This window comes from Euprymna scolopes, chromosome 14 (genome assembly GCF_053919585.1).
Source record: "Euprymna scolopes isolate OS-2025 chromosome 14, ASM5391958v1, whole genome shotgun sequence".
Taxonomy (NCBI): Eukaryota; Metazoa; Mollusca; class Cephalopoda; order Sepiida; family Sepiolidae; genus Euprymna; species Euprymna scolopes.
In genome coordinates, this window is record NC_136495.1 from 87,821,691 (window position 1) to 87,835,670 (window position 13,980).

Genomic DNA, 13,980 nt, shown 5'->3' on the forward strand with positions numbered 1-13,980 from the left:
TCATCCAGGACGACAGAGGGTCCTGCACTTCATCATCCCATCCAGTCGTTACTGTGTTTGCTCTTTGTTTCACAAATGTTGTGGTGATATGTAACTACCAACAGTCCGATAGTCTCCTACAAATGAGTTTCAACTACTAGAAAATTGGAACACAGATCTCTAATGTTAGAAAAAGAGACTTGGAAGTTAAGGTACTGGGTATGTGTTTGCATTTTGTTTTTGGCCTTTCCATTATAGAATTTGGGGATATGTGGAAGAGATAGGTAGATGAGATGAGAGCAGAACTCAGAGATGATGAGTATCCCGGCTATCTTTGCAAACCCTTGAGAAAAGAAAAGGTGTAGGTGATCCCACTGCATCGAGATGTCCCACAGAAAACTATTGCAGAATTCAGATTCCATTCATCAAATGGTAACCTCAAATTATGCACTTGTCAATAAAGTTATTTCAAGGTTAAAGTTTTGGATTACCAGGCGGACAAGGTCAGAGTAGATGAAATGTTTACCTCGTTATTACTGACTAGGGGAAGCACCCGGCTATGCTTGAATATGATATTTTAATTTGTCCAGATTTTGTATATGCTATTATAGAGTTGTGATTTTAAAAGTAAAAAAACAAAAGTACTTAAGTGCCATCAGCTAGAATCGAAACTGTAGCATTCAAAGCTGGTGATGTTACACCTGTACCAATGTGACACGCATAAACCAATTAAAAATAAATTAAGATGAATTTACAAAATGTTTAACAAATTTTTCAATTTTCAAACATTTTTGACCCCTTAAAAACAATTTTGACCAGCTAAAGATCAATAAAAGAATGGCCTGTAAAAAATCCAATCATTTGAGACATTAGTGCCGCTCTGCAACTTTTGCTTTTGAAGGAGATAGAGTTTGAAAATATGGAGACAGACGTTTTGCATATTAGACTAGGCAATATAGAAAGAAAAAAAAAAGTATATTCAAAACATCTCCACACATTACTCACTATAATACAACATCTGATATTTGAAGATTAAAAGGCATAGTCAGGAAGGTAAAAGTTACAAGCTGCCAAAAGTACATCTGCAATGTACTTTCTAACTTTCTACTCTTCATTAGTATGAGAGTGTGTGTGTGTATATCTATATGGTTTGGCTGTTTTGTCTTACGATATGACCCATTTTGGGTTATTTAATGGCAAATCTACTAATTCTTTATATTAGTAAATATTTTTGTTGTTTTGTAGAGAAAAATAGTTTTTTTTTTTTTAGGGTCTGCAGAACATTGGGTTTTGCAAAGGGAAAGGAAATAATAATAGGAAAGGAAATAATAATAGTAGATAATAATCACAATTAAAATATAGAAACATGGAGTTAAATGATATTTTGTGTCAATTTTGCAAACTTTCATTGAATCAACGAGTTACATATTTTTACCTTTTAAAATCTGAGTGAACATGTATACAAAGCAAGTATAAACAGAAATAACAAAACAAAAGCAAAAGTGCATTAATTTCGAAAAATTTGAAAGAGGAATAAAGTTCATTTAACCATATTTTTTCTTTTGTTTAAGAATTATAAGAAACCTTTTCAACCACTGATTTTAATAGCTAATAATAATCTTCTATAAAGTCCAATATTTAAACTCCTCACCCAACATTCCCAAACTCCTCAACCCAAGCAAATTAATAGGTACAGATGCTGCCAAGAAGGATCAAGAAATGTTTTTACATCTGCCAGTATCTAATATCTCTATAAAGCCACCATTCGCTTGTGTATAAAATATTGTTGTCACATCTGAACTGATACACCAGCTGCTAGTCTCTCACTCTGGGACAGGGCAAAACATTACTAACCTAATAGGGCCCTGTGTGACAACCTCTGTTGCATTGTCGCAGCTCTGTATTTGTTTTACAAGTATTTTCAAGGAATGTGTTCCAATGAACTAACTAAATTTGTACCTCAACAACATATTACCCCTAATTTACAAACTACGACTTCTTTGCAGCTGATGGGAGACTTTCTACTCCTATTAGTTTCTTTCCTCAGACCACTTTTTGAGTTTTCTCCCTGCTATCAACATGCAAAAATTTTAATGTAATATGAACAAACATATTGCTGTCCACCTCCCTCCCTTAAATCTGACCCCTATCACAACCACTTCTTAGTGGCAATATGCCTAATTTGGGGGTGAACAAGTGAAGCATGTATAGTCTCCCGTGAGTGCACAGTGAACGAGACATGAAAAAATGACAAAGTTTAGCATTTGTCCCCTCCTCCCATTTAGCCTCCAAAGTCCCCAGAGGATGTCAAATCCTGGTGAAAATGAATAAACGGTGCAGTTTTAGGCCTTAACATATGTAAATTTGAGTTCTGCACCATGCAAAAAAAGAAATGACTAAGTCCATCATTTGCCTCCCTCCTCCATTTAGCCCAAAAGGTCCCCAAAGCCTTAACATATTTAAATTTGAGTTCAGCATCATGCAAAACTGCTAAATAGACATACACAGAAAATTTTGGGCATATATGGTAAAATAGTCCAAAAAAGGAGTGTCTTTATTAGCCCTAAAAGAGCTCCTGAAACACACTTAAGAGTTATCGTAAAGTATAAACAAACAAAATTATATAGAAATCAATTAGTTACAACATTTTAGAAAGTTTTATAAAAATCCAAGGCATCATTTATTTTTAACAAGCACAAAAGTGTCAATTTGAGCTATTTTAATCCAAAAGGCACACCTAGGAGGGCAACTGGAGTTTTCCCAGAAAATCCGTTTTGTTACTTTTTTACTCATATCATGTTTGTACAAAAAAGGCGTAGTTATTGAAAAAAGTGCGAACAGACGAACGGACAAAGGTGAATTTACAAGTCCACCCTCCTTTTGTCGGGGGACCAACAAAAATAAAGTTATACAGAGGATAGTCAAATTCTACACATGGTGTCAATTGATCCATCACTCTGCACATTGTACACATGATTCAGAAGAATGAATAAGAATAGCTTTAGATATGACACACTATAGAGAACGATTACTTTGGATCATGGTTGACTGTGGTCCTGGACAGATTGCAATTTAGAAAAGGATTTGACAACATCTTTGTGGAAGTACTCAATGAAATCTTTCTAAAGAGAGGATCTGAGAAGGAAGTTATGCTGAACAAACAGAGCAGCATTTTGCCAAGAAGCCTATTGAATAATGAATGATGGGTGGAATATCAGATCCAATCGATATGACTTGTAGAAGAAAATCATCTAATCCTAACTTGACTGGTAACAGAGAAACATTGGCCATCAATCTGAAGAAAAAGGAGCATCTAAGAGTTGTGTCAGACGAGGATATCAGCGTTCATCAGGATTCTGGAAAAGGTGTAAAATAAGCCACCTAACACAATGCATTTAAGAGGGACAATAATTGGAGGGAATCATTGAATAATATATTGATGAATGATGTACCTTGGCAGGTTCTAGATCTGAGACTTGTATTAAGATGATTGAATGATGATAAATACCCTGGACCATCTAAGTGGCCCAAGTACAAAAATGATGCAGAGATTGTCTACATAAATTGATCCAGGAAATGAGGAACCCGCTAAAGATGTTATATTTATTTAGTTCATATATACCTTGTAAAATTCGTCAATATTGAAAGATTGTTGTGGAAAAGGTAGAGGAATCAGTTCCAGGCTTATTCCATTTTTATGCATATCTTCTGCTCGAATCTTGGCCTGTTTTAACGATAAAAGAGGAATATGTTGTATCAAAAATACACTGATGTATTGATAACATTTTAAAAATTAAATTACAGCACAAGATTCTGAAATCATCTCAGAAATTAAAAAATTTTGCTCCAATAATACATTACATGAAACTGTTACAGTCCGGATTGGCATATCCAGAATTGCGCATCATGTTAATAAAAAGAACAAAAACTGGAGAAAGAAAATAAAAAAGTATCTGCTGTGAAGATTATGACCGTATTTGGATTCAGTAATCAGTTCTTTTTGAGAATATCCCAGTAATACACATAAATTGTTTGTTTTGTTGGATTTTACAGCACCTCAACTCTTTGGGTCATTTTATACTGATTATTAGTTTAGGGGGCCTTTACTCCCTGCTCTAGCTGAAATATGTGCAATGTTTTTTTTTGCTTTTTTTTTTTTTTAAGGCTATAAAGGCTAATTTTTTTAAGGTATGAAAGTATGGTGTGGGGGTTTGTTTTTCTCAAATAGACCCTTAATATTTGTTTCTTTATATAAACTATCCCTCATTGTTATAGCATGGCACTCAAGAAGTATGTGTTTAATTGTGAGTGGATTTCACATGCTATACAAACGGGTTGATTTTCTGTTCTCAAAAATGAGTGGATGTCCCATTCTTATTCTTGCTAGTGTGACTTCTTTTCTGTTTAGTTTGGTGTTTTGTTCCTTCTTTTAATTTTTGGCATTATTTCATATAATTTGTTGTTGGGAAATTTATTCCAGTAAATTTGCCATTTTCCCATTGTGTATGTATTGATTTTTTTTTTTTTTTTATCGATCTGAGTAAGGGATTTTGAAATTTGAATCAGTTGGGATGTTAATGGCAATTTTTGCTGCTGAATCAGCTCATTCATTTCCTTGGATACCGGTATGGCTTGGTATCCAACAAAAAATAATTTCTTTTTGACTGTTTAATTGTGTCAATTTGTGGAGTAGTTTTTCAATTAGAGGAGTATTTATCTTTTTATTTTTAATTGCTTTTAGGGTAGATTGAGAGTCTGAAAAAATTATATATTTGGGATTTTTTTATTGGAGATTAGACTGTGTGCTAAGATGAGTGCATGCATTTCTACATTGAAATTGGAGTTTTATTTTGGGAGGTTTGTTTAATTTTTAACTGGCTGTTGAATCATTTTGTTTGGACGCATCTGTGTGGATAAGTATGTTGTCTGGGTATTTCTCTTTGATGTTGTTTAGACCATCTTGGAAAGTCATTGGGTGAGTGGTTTGTTTGTTTTTTGTATATTTACTTAAGCTTAAGTCTATTATTTTACTTTACTTACTTATTTTACTTATTTTCCAGGTTTTGAAGAAGACAATTTCATAGATTTTGGTTATGGGTAGATTTTGCTTCTTTAGAAATGGGTTTTATTCTGACTCCACAAAACTTTTAATCATATTTCTTTTGTTTGTTTGAAGAGGTGTTTATCAATTGAGTTTAATGTACTATTGTGTACGAGAATGGTGAGGTTGGCTATTAATTTTGTGTAGTATTTTAGTCCAAGATTTTGGTTTAAGTTCTGGGGGGGATTTTATGTGCTTCTGCATAAAGACTTTCTATAAAAGGTTTGGAACGCTCCCAATGCTAATCTAAGTCTAGAGTGGCATATTGTGTCGAGGGTTTTAAATATGATTTCCTAGTGAACTGGTAAATAAAGCTGCCATAGTTTATTTTAGATCTTACCAGTTAGTTTGAGCAGTGTGTTTTTGTCAGTTCCTCAATCTCATAGGAGTTGTAATATTTTATTACATTTTGGTTTAATATAATTGATTTGTGGTATAAAGTTTAATTTTCTGTGAAAAATGATTCCTAGGTGTTTGTGCTCATTTACAAAGGGAATTTTTTCTTTTCCAATCTGTAGGGATTGTGGAGTTTGCATTGGTTACAGAAATGGACTCCTTTAATTTTAGTTTTGAAAAATATGAAACCATTTCTTGTTGTCCATCTATTAATTTAATTAATGTTGTACTGTAATTTTCTTTCAATGGTTTGAATGTATTTCGATCTATAAGCTGATTGAGCAATCATCTACATATAGTTGTGGATGTTAGGGGTGAGTTCTTATATGATGTTAATTTTAATGTTAAAGAGAGTTGTTGATAATATGCTTCCTTGAGGTACTCCTTGATTCTGCAAGTTTAATAGAGTGGATACTATACATACTTGGAAGGATTTATCTTTTAAGAAGTTTTTTATGAATTCAGGCAGTCTGCCTCTGTTCAATGTTGTAGAGATCTTTTATGATACCATATTTCCACATGGTTTCATAGGCTTTCTCAAGGTCAAAAAATATAGTTGTTACATGTTCCTTATTTATAAATAATGACAATTTTTAAGGCTATACATCCTCTATTTTTTTGGTATCCACATTGGGGTTTTGAAATTGTGTTGTTGGTGTCTAAATACCATGGTAGACAGTTGTTGATCATTCTTTCGAATGTTTTGCATAGGCAGCTTGCAAGGGCTATCGCTCTGTAGCTTTCTGGGTTTAATCTTCCTATTTTGGGTATGAGTATTATTGTTTCTTGTTTCCATAAACTTGGAAAATCTTTTGTTTTCCATATGTTGTTGTAAATTTTTAGGAGTTTTAGTGCTCCAGGCAGTATTTGTTTAAGGAAAGTGTAGTGCACTTCATCTGGTCCTACAGCTGAATTGCAGGATTTTTCTATGGCGTTAAGTGAGAAGCTTTCATTATAAGGTTTTTGAAGTTAAAGTTTATTTTGTGTTTTTCTTGATCTTTCTTAAGTATTTGGAATTATTTATTGTAGTGTTTTGATGATGAGTTTTCAGCAAAGATTTCAGCTAGTGTGTTGGCAATTTTTTTTTTGGGGGGGGGGGTATTTTCTTGTTTTTTATGAAGAGGTATTTAATTGGGTTTAGATTATGTTTTTATGGTATTTTCCTGATCATTTTCAAAATAATTTTGTGTTTGATGGAGGGGTTGATTTTGTTAAATTGTTGCCAGCAGTTTCTTTTGGTTTGTTTAATTATTTTCTGAGTTTTAGCTCTTTGATGTTTGTATTTTATGAGATAGTTGGTTGCTTGTTGATTTTTAAATTTTGTTAAATCTGACTTTCTTGTCTGATTGCAGTTTTGCATTCTGGATTGAACCATGGTTTGTTTTTATTTAGAATTTTTACGGATGCAATTTTTGGCTATTGTTATGAGTACTTGGATGAATTCTTTCATTGTTTGGATATGATATTCTGTTAATTGTATTAAACAGTTCTTTGAATTTAGTCTAGTTGGCTTTGTTTGTATTCCATCTGGGTATGTGGTTTTGGATGGCGTTGTTGCAGTTGATTATAATAGAATAGTGGTCACTTCCACATGGTTCTACAAAAATGCTCCATGTGTAATCCAGGAAGCTTGATGGGTCGCATATGGTAAAATCGATTGCACTTGTTGATCTGTTTGTTGGATTTATGTATGTGGGATCCTTTTGGTTGAGGAAGCATAAGTCATTTTTGTCCATTTTTCAATTTAAAACTCAAAAGGTAATAACCTTTTGAGTTTTAAATTTTACATCCCCATAGACTGCTGTGGTAGTAAAGTCTCCTAGGAAGATGAACAATGATGGTGATTGTTGAATTGAAGTTTCCAATTCATCTTCTTCTAATGGTTCATGAGGGGGTAGGTATATCAAGCAGATTGTGATTACTTGAGTTTCAATTGCTTGGAGATTAGTTTTAACAGCAAACTTACTTTACAGGATTCGTTTTTTTGTTGGAGTTTGAGTCTTTAGTGAAGAGTTTTGCTGAGGTTTTTCTTTTTTTTTTTTTTTCTGGATGTGAATGTCGATCTATCTTTTGCTAAGAATGTTGTTTTGGGTTCTAATTCATTTTTTTCCTTCTTGTTTATTTGTGTTTGTTTAATTTTTTATTTTCTTTAAGTATTATCTGTAGCGTTATCAGTTTTCATCTTTTCTAGAATTTGGAATCTATTACCGCCTTGTCGCAACGAAAAAGCTAGAGCGTTTCAGTGATCCCTATAGCTATGCTGGCAAGAGTGAAAGCTCCTGGCAGGGCCACCCTTGCCAGAAAGGGTCAACGGGTAGAAACTAGACAAAGAGTGATCCCTGGTCCTCCAGATTGGGGGTTATGCTCAGCATAGGGCTAACAACCCTTTCTTGTAAAACAAGTATGTTACGGAAACGGCAACAAAGAGAACCCCAACTTTAACATGTGAGGGGCCTTCTAAGTGAAACTCGTATGAATGTTGGTGGCCAAAGCCAAGAGGACATTACCTCTGAGGGAGGACCTTAACACCACTAAAACCAAGATCAGACTAGGACATTGGGAATGCAAGAACAATCTACGAGACGGGCAATCTTGTAGAGGTAACATCTGAGATGAGACGTTTTAACCTCCATGTTCTAGGAGTGAGTGAGAGCAGATTGACTGGATCTGGAAGGTTGAAAACCACCACCGGAGAAACCGTCCTCTACTCTGGGAGGGATGACGACCTACACCATGAGGAAGTTGCCATCATCCTCAAGAAAGGTGTAGAGCGAAGTCTGCTAGTATGGAAGCCCATAAACAACAGACTAATTTGTGCAAGACTGAAGGGCAAACATGTCAACATCATCCAATGCTACGCACCTCCCAACAATAGTAGTGACTTTTATTAGCAATACCACACCATTTTTTTCTTTAGATTTAATAAACTCATATCAAGCATTATTGAAAAGAGCATAAAAAAAGAAAGAATATTTTTAGTCTTATAAAATCGATCCATTAGAACTGAAGTTATGACTATTCAAAGTATCAAAAAATGTTTGGTTCACTGGACATTTTGCCTTAAGTCAGTCCTATTCAAATGCATATAAGCTTGTGACTGAAAATGGTAGGAAATTTGCACAATTTACAGACTAGCCCATCTTTAAAAAGCTGCATCTTCAGATCTTTTTAAGATATTATGATGAAATTTTCAACATATTATCATAATACCACGGAGGTTTAGTTGGTGTTATTTAAGACCATCTCACTTGGTAACTTATGGACTAATTAGCATATTCCAGTTTCATTTTAACAGCTTTAAGTAGAAGCATCATAAAAACAGCTAAGAAAAATGGTAAGTAAGACTTTATCTTCATAGGAAGTATTATTCTGATTGACATTATCATTTGCTATTATAACATCATGAAAAATCCAAGATGGCGACCGGTAAATCTAAGATAGCGACCGGGAAATCCAAAATGGCCACCACGAGATGATTCAAAGAAATTAATAACAAAATATGGCTTGTAGCATATCAAATTAAAGGAAATTTTATAAAGATCAAAATTGTTTTCAAGTACATTAAACTAATTAGTATACTAATTAGCATAATTAAGTTTCATTTTAATGGCTTTAAGTAGAAGCATCATAAAATATGTTAAAAAAATTGGAGGTATGTCTTTATCATCATGCAAAATATTATTCTGATGGACATTATCATTTGTCATCATTACACTGTGAAAAATCCAAGATGGCAACCAGGAAATTCAAGATGGCTACCATGACACGATTTAAAGAAATTATTAACAAAATATGGCTTATAGCATATCAAATGAAAGCAAATTTTGTACAGATTACAATTATGTTTTCAAGTACATTAAACTAATTAGGATAGTTAAATTTCATTTTAATGGCTTCAAGTTACAGTGACAATTATCGAGGGAGTTTCTGCCACTATTTTGTATAATTTTTTATTTTTAAGTCATTGTAGAGACTTCAATAGGCATATGGTCATTTTTTCTTGTTCTCATGTAACGCTCAACACTACCTGTTTTTTTTTAACAGAAACATTTACAACACCAAAAATTTATTGAGGTAGGTAGAAGAGTAATTTGCCTTTGGTAACATTTATTTATTACTAGCGGGGGTACCCGGCGTTGCCCGAGTGTTTGTTTCCGGGACGGGGGGGGGGAGTTTTAAAAAATGTTATGGTAGGTAAGTAGGAAGGACCAAACCCGGAGTCATGAGTAAAAGTAGCAAAATAAAGTGTGAAAAAAAAACAAAAAAAACATCTGCAACGTTAACAGTTCGGCCACCAAGAAAAGTCCATTCCAGTTGTTTAGGAAAAAAAAAAAAAAAAAAACGACTATGGTAGGTCGGCGCGAACTTGAAAATATAATGTGAATTGTCCAGCACGCTAACCACTACGCCACAGAGCACTGCAGCTTAGTTTAGTGATTTTAAATAACTTCACATGAAAGAACTACGAAGCCAAACCGGTGTTCTCTTCTCAACTGTTCCTTGTGAACGATCCCCAAACGGTGTTAAGTGGTGGCAGGGGGAGGAGAAATTTATTAGAGAGAAAATATTTTACCACTTCCATTGATCTTAACCGATTTTGGCCGTGACTTCTTAGCAGAAAAAGTATAGAAATCTAAGATTATCGAGGAATTTGAGAAATAATAAGCCTATAACACACCTCAGATATTGTTCTGCCGTTTGTGCATATTATATTTGCATGAAATATCTTGATTTTTAATCCTATTAATGTCAAAATCAGACGGGAAAAAATGAGTTCATTTTATATATAGAGAGATATATTTGTTTTTTGACTACTTTTTCATACCTTTGTGGATTGTAAAACAATCTCAATAAAAGTTATACTTTTATTTAACTGGATAAGTGATTTATGTTTTAACTCATTTATGACAGGTGCTTGAAAAAAAAAATGGGGTCTCCATTTTCGGCAATAAACTGTAGTAGTACCTTAAAAATTTATGTTTTCTAAATAATAACAAAAATAAAATGAATAATTTATTTTCGTAAGTTAGTTAACGAACGATTTGTTTACAGATTTTTTTTATGCATGTCACAGCACACAAGAATCCTCATGTTTATACGTGTTTGTCACTACTTTTATCTACTCATGCATAAAATGTTTTTATCCAATTCTTTTCAAATTTTAGGACAAAAGAAATTAATATTTTCACTATTAAATAGCATTTGAACACAGTTACTATCTTTACTTATCTTTGTATTACAAAGCGTCAACTTTGAGATATTCTAACTTTCGAATGGAAAGACGTACATGTTGTGTTCAAATTCCGTAGCAAAAACAATTCTTTTCTCTAATTAGCTAAAACAATTAGAAACATTGTCCATGTGTACAACTTCTGCTTCGAGTATTTATGACCGCTTATTTGCAAAAAGTCATCTACTGCGAGTGGACATGCTGTCATTAATAGTCGGATTTAAATAGTGATTTCTTTGAAGATACAATCACAACAAAAATATTGACATACCATTTTAAAGCAAATTTTATTGTGAATCCAGCTATATAAGTTTTATTTTGATGGACATAAGAGATATGTACTTATTACTGATTTAAAAACTATGAGTGTCAAATTAAGTAGCAGTGTGAGCCTTGTCCTGGACAAGACACACACTGCTACTTGTATCTGATATTGCTATTTATATAGTCAACTGCAGAAAGTGATGGAGATGTCACGACCAAATTATCATCATGGGGAACTTCAATGCCAAAGTTGGGAATGACAACACTGACTTTGAGAGAGTCATGGGAAAGCATGGGATGGGACCAGGAACGACAATGGTGAGAGACTGGTGGAGTTCTTGCCATGAACAACTTGGTGATAGGGGGGACCCTCTTCGCACATTGAGATACCCACAAGCTGATCTGGAACTCACCAAATGGAAGAGACAGGAACCAGATTGACCATTTGATGATCAGCGGTATGTGGAAACATTCCCTACTAGATGTGAAAGTCAGGCGGAGTGTAAATGTCGGCAGTGACAGGACTCACCAAGACCAAACTAAAGAAAACTCCTTTAAAGACAGCTGCTCAGATGCATTATGATACACAGCAACTGAGGGACAACACCAGCGACTTTTATCAGCGACTTAAGGAATCAATTTCAGATTTTGCAGGGCATGCCTGAACAACTAGAAGACACTAATGTTGACAATACATGGAAACAAGTTGCTGCACTGTACACCGAAAGCAGCAAGAAAGAAATAAGCTATCGCAAGAAGACCAACAAGAACTGGATACACCAAGAGACTTTGGAGGCAATGAAAGAGAGAAGAAAAATCAAGAAGAAGCTTCTGCGGATGAAATCCCTTAGACTTCATGAACAACAGAGAAGCTAACAAGAAAGTGAAGACACTTGTATGGCAAAACAAGAGAGAGGTCAAGGAACAACTAGCAGCTAAGGCACAAGGAGAAGAAGGAAGGCTGTATAAGATCACCAAGCAAGTGTGCGAGAAATTCAAAGGGAGTACAGATGGCCCAGTTAAGAACAAGCAAGGAAAACTGCTGACAACTGAAAAAGAACAAGAAAAGAGATGGGCTGAACATTTCCAAAAAGTCCTCAACAGCTGATATTCCAGAAGCTGAAGAGGAACTGGATATTAACATTCACCCCACCAATGGCAGAGGAGATCATAATTGCCATGAAGACCCTGAAGAATCGCAAGTCACCAGGTCCAGACACCCTTGATAAAGAGCTATTCAAGACAGACCCCGAGCTTGCAGCCAAAATCCTACTACCACGGTTCACACCAATATGGGAAAGTGAGAAAGTCCCTGAAGACTGGAACAAAGGTGTAATTGACAAAAGGGGTGTTAAACGACTGTAACAACTGGAGATGGATCATTCTCCTCTCTGTGACAAGTAAGATACTGGCCAAGATTATCATAACAAAAATGTCAAACGTTGTGGACGACAAACTGGAAAAGAACAGGCAGGGTTTCGAAAACACTGAGGATGTACAGACCAGATCTTTGCACTCCGGAACATCATTGTGCCATGTACAGAGTGGCATAGAAAACTATATGTGAACTTTGTTGACTTTGAAAAAGCCTTTGACAGCATCTAGAGAGACAGCCTGTGGAACATCCTACGGCATTATGGAATCCAGTCCAAGCTGGTTCACCTGATCAAGATCTCCTACAAGAGCTTCAGATGCTCAGTCGGGTACAGCAACACATTCTTGGACGTTAAAACGGGTGTCAGTCAGGGATGTGTGGTGTCAGTGGTTCTCTTTAACCTGGTCATCGATTGGGTTAGGAGAAGGACAACATAGGAATCTAGGGGGATTCGATGGAGACTTTTTTATTATACTCTCAAAGCTCTGGATTTTGCCAATGACCTGGCACTACTGTCCCATACAAACCAACACATGCAAGAGAAAGCCAGCAGATTGGACTTAATACTAGTACCAAGAAGACAGAGACAATGATACAGAACGTGAAAAGACCAACTCCAGTTCAGGTGAATGGAAAGGTTGGTTAGTTCTTTGGTTTATTGGTCTATCAAGAGCTGCATGGTCATTTAAGGACAAATAAGTGTTTTTTTTTGGGGGGGGGGGTCTTAGTAAGGTAGGTATTCTTTATTTTCCAGTATGCCGAAGTGAGTTTGGAGGAAGTTTTGTAAAGGATTTGGGTTGAAAATTTTTTAAGGTAGATTTATATTTTGGAGAAGAGATTTACCTCTTTCAAGTAATTTAGAATTTTTTTTTTCATTTATATTTTCAAAGAGATCTTTAGTGCTGTAATGTCTAAGGGAGCTAGGTCGATGCAGTTTATTAGAAAATGTTTAACTGTGTAATTTTCTTGGTAAGCATTCAGGTGGGTTTTCTCCTTTTAATAGAAATGTGATATTTGTGTGTCCTGTTCTTAATCTTGTAATAATCACTTCTTTCCAGTTTAGTTTGGATTTGGGGCTCCATTCTCAAAGAGTGGGTTTGATTTCATTTAGCTTGATTTTTTGTATAAGTGTTCCATTGTTGTTGTCATTTTCTTTTGATGCATAGGTTTATGGTTGGTCTAAAGTTGGTGTAAGGGATTTTTTATGTTGGATATTTCCAGGTTGAGTAACTCTTTAGCGGCTAAGTCAGCTTTTGTGTTTCGGAGGATGCCAATATGGCTTGGGATCCAGCATAGGATGATTTGTTTTTGAGTATTAAGAAAATCAAGTTTATTTAATAGGTTAGTTATTGGCGGATTGTGAGTATTCTTTTTTTTTTAATGAAGTTAGAACTGATAAAGAGTCCGAAAATATTATAAACTTGCTTGCTTGATCGGCACTTATAATATTAAGGGTGAGGATTATTGCTGAGGCTTCAGCACTAAAGATGGAAGACCTATAAGGTAGGCGTTTTTGGATTTTTCTTTGCCGATAATAGCAGAGCTTCCAACTTTTTCTTTGGTTTTAACTCCGTCAGTATAAATGTATTCATAATCATGATAGCCATAAAGGATGCTGTGTATTTTTACCATAAA

The 13,980-nt window shown here is 34.8% G+C and overlaps 1 protein-coding gene across 6 annotated transcripts in view; it reads right to left on the reverse strand.

Moving 5' to 3' along the window:
* The window catches only part of LOC145293149 (DNA repair protein Ku70-like), a 462,221-nt gene that overhangs the window by 202,182 nt on the left and 246,059 nt on the right, over positions 1 to 13,980 (reverse strand). For all 6 annotated transcript variants that reach the window (XM_080139577.1, XM_080139576.1, XM_080139578.1 and 3 more), the window contains one exon: positions 3,602 to 3,703. In XM_080139577.1, coding sequence (XP_079995703.1) covers positions 3,602 to 3,703 — 102 coding nt within the window. The remainder of the gene's footprint in view (positions 1 to 3,601; positions 3,704 to 13,980) is intronic.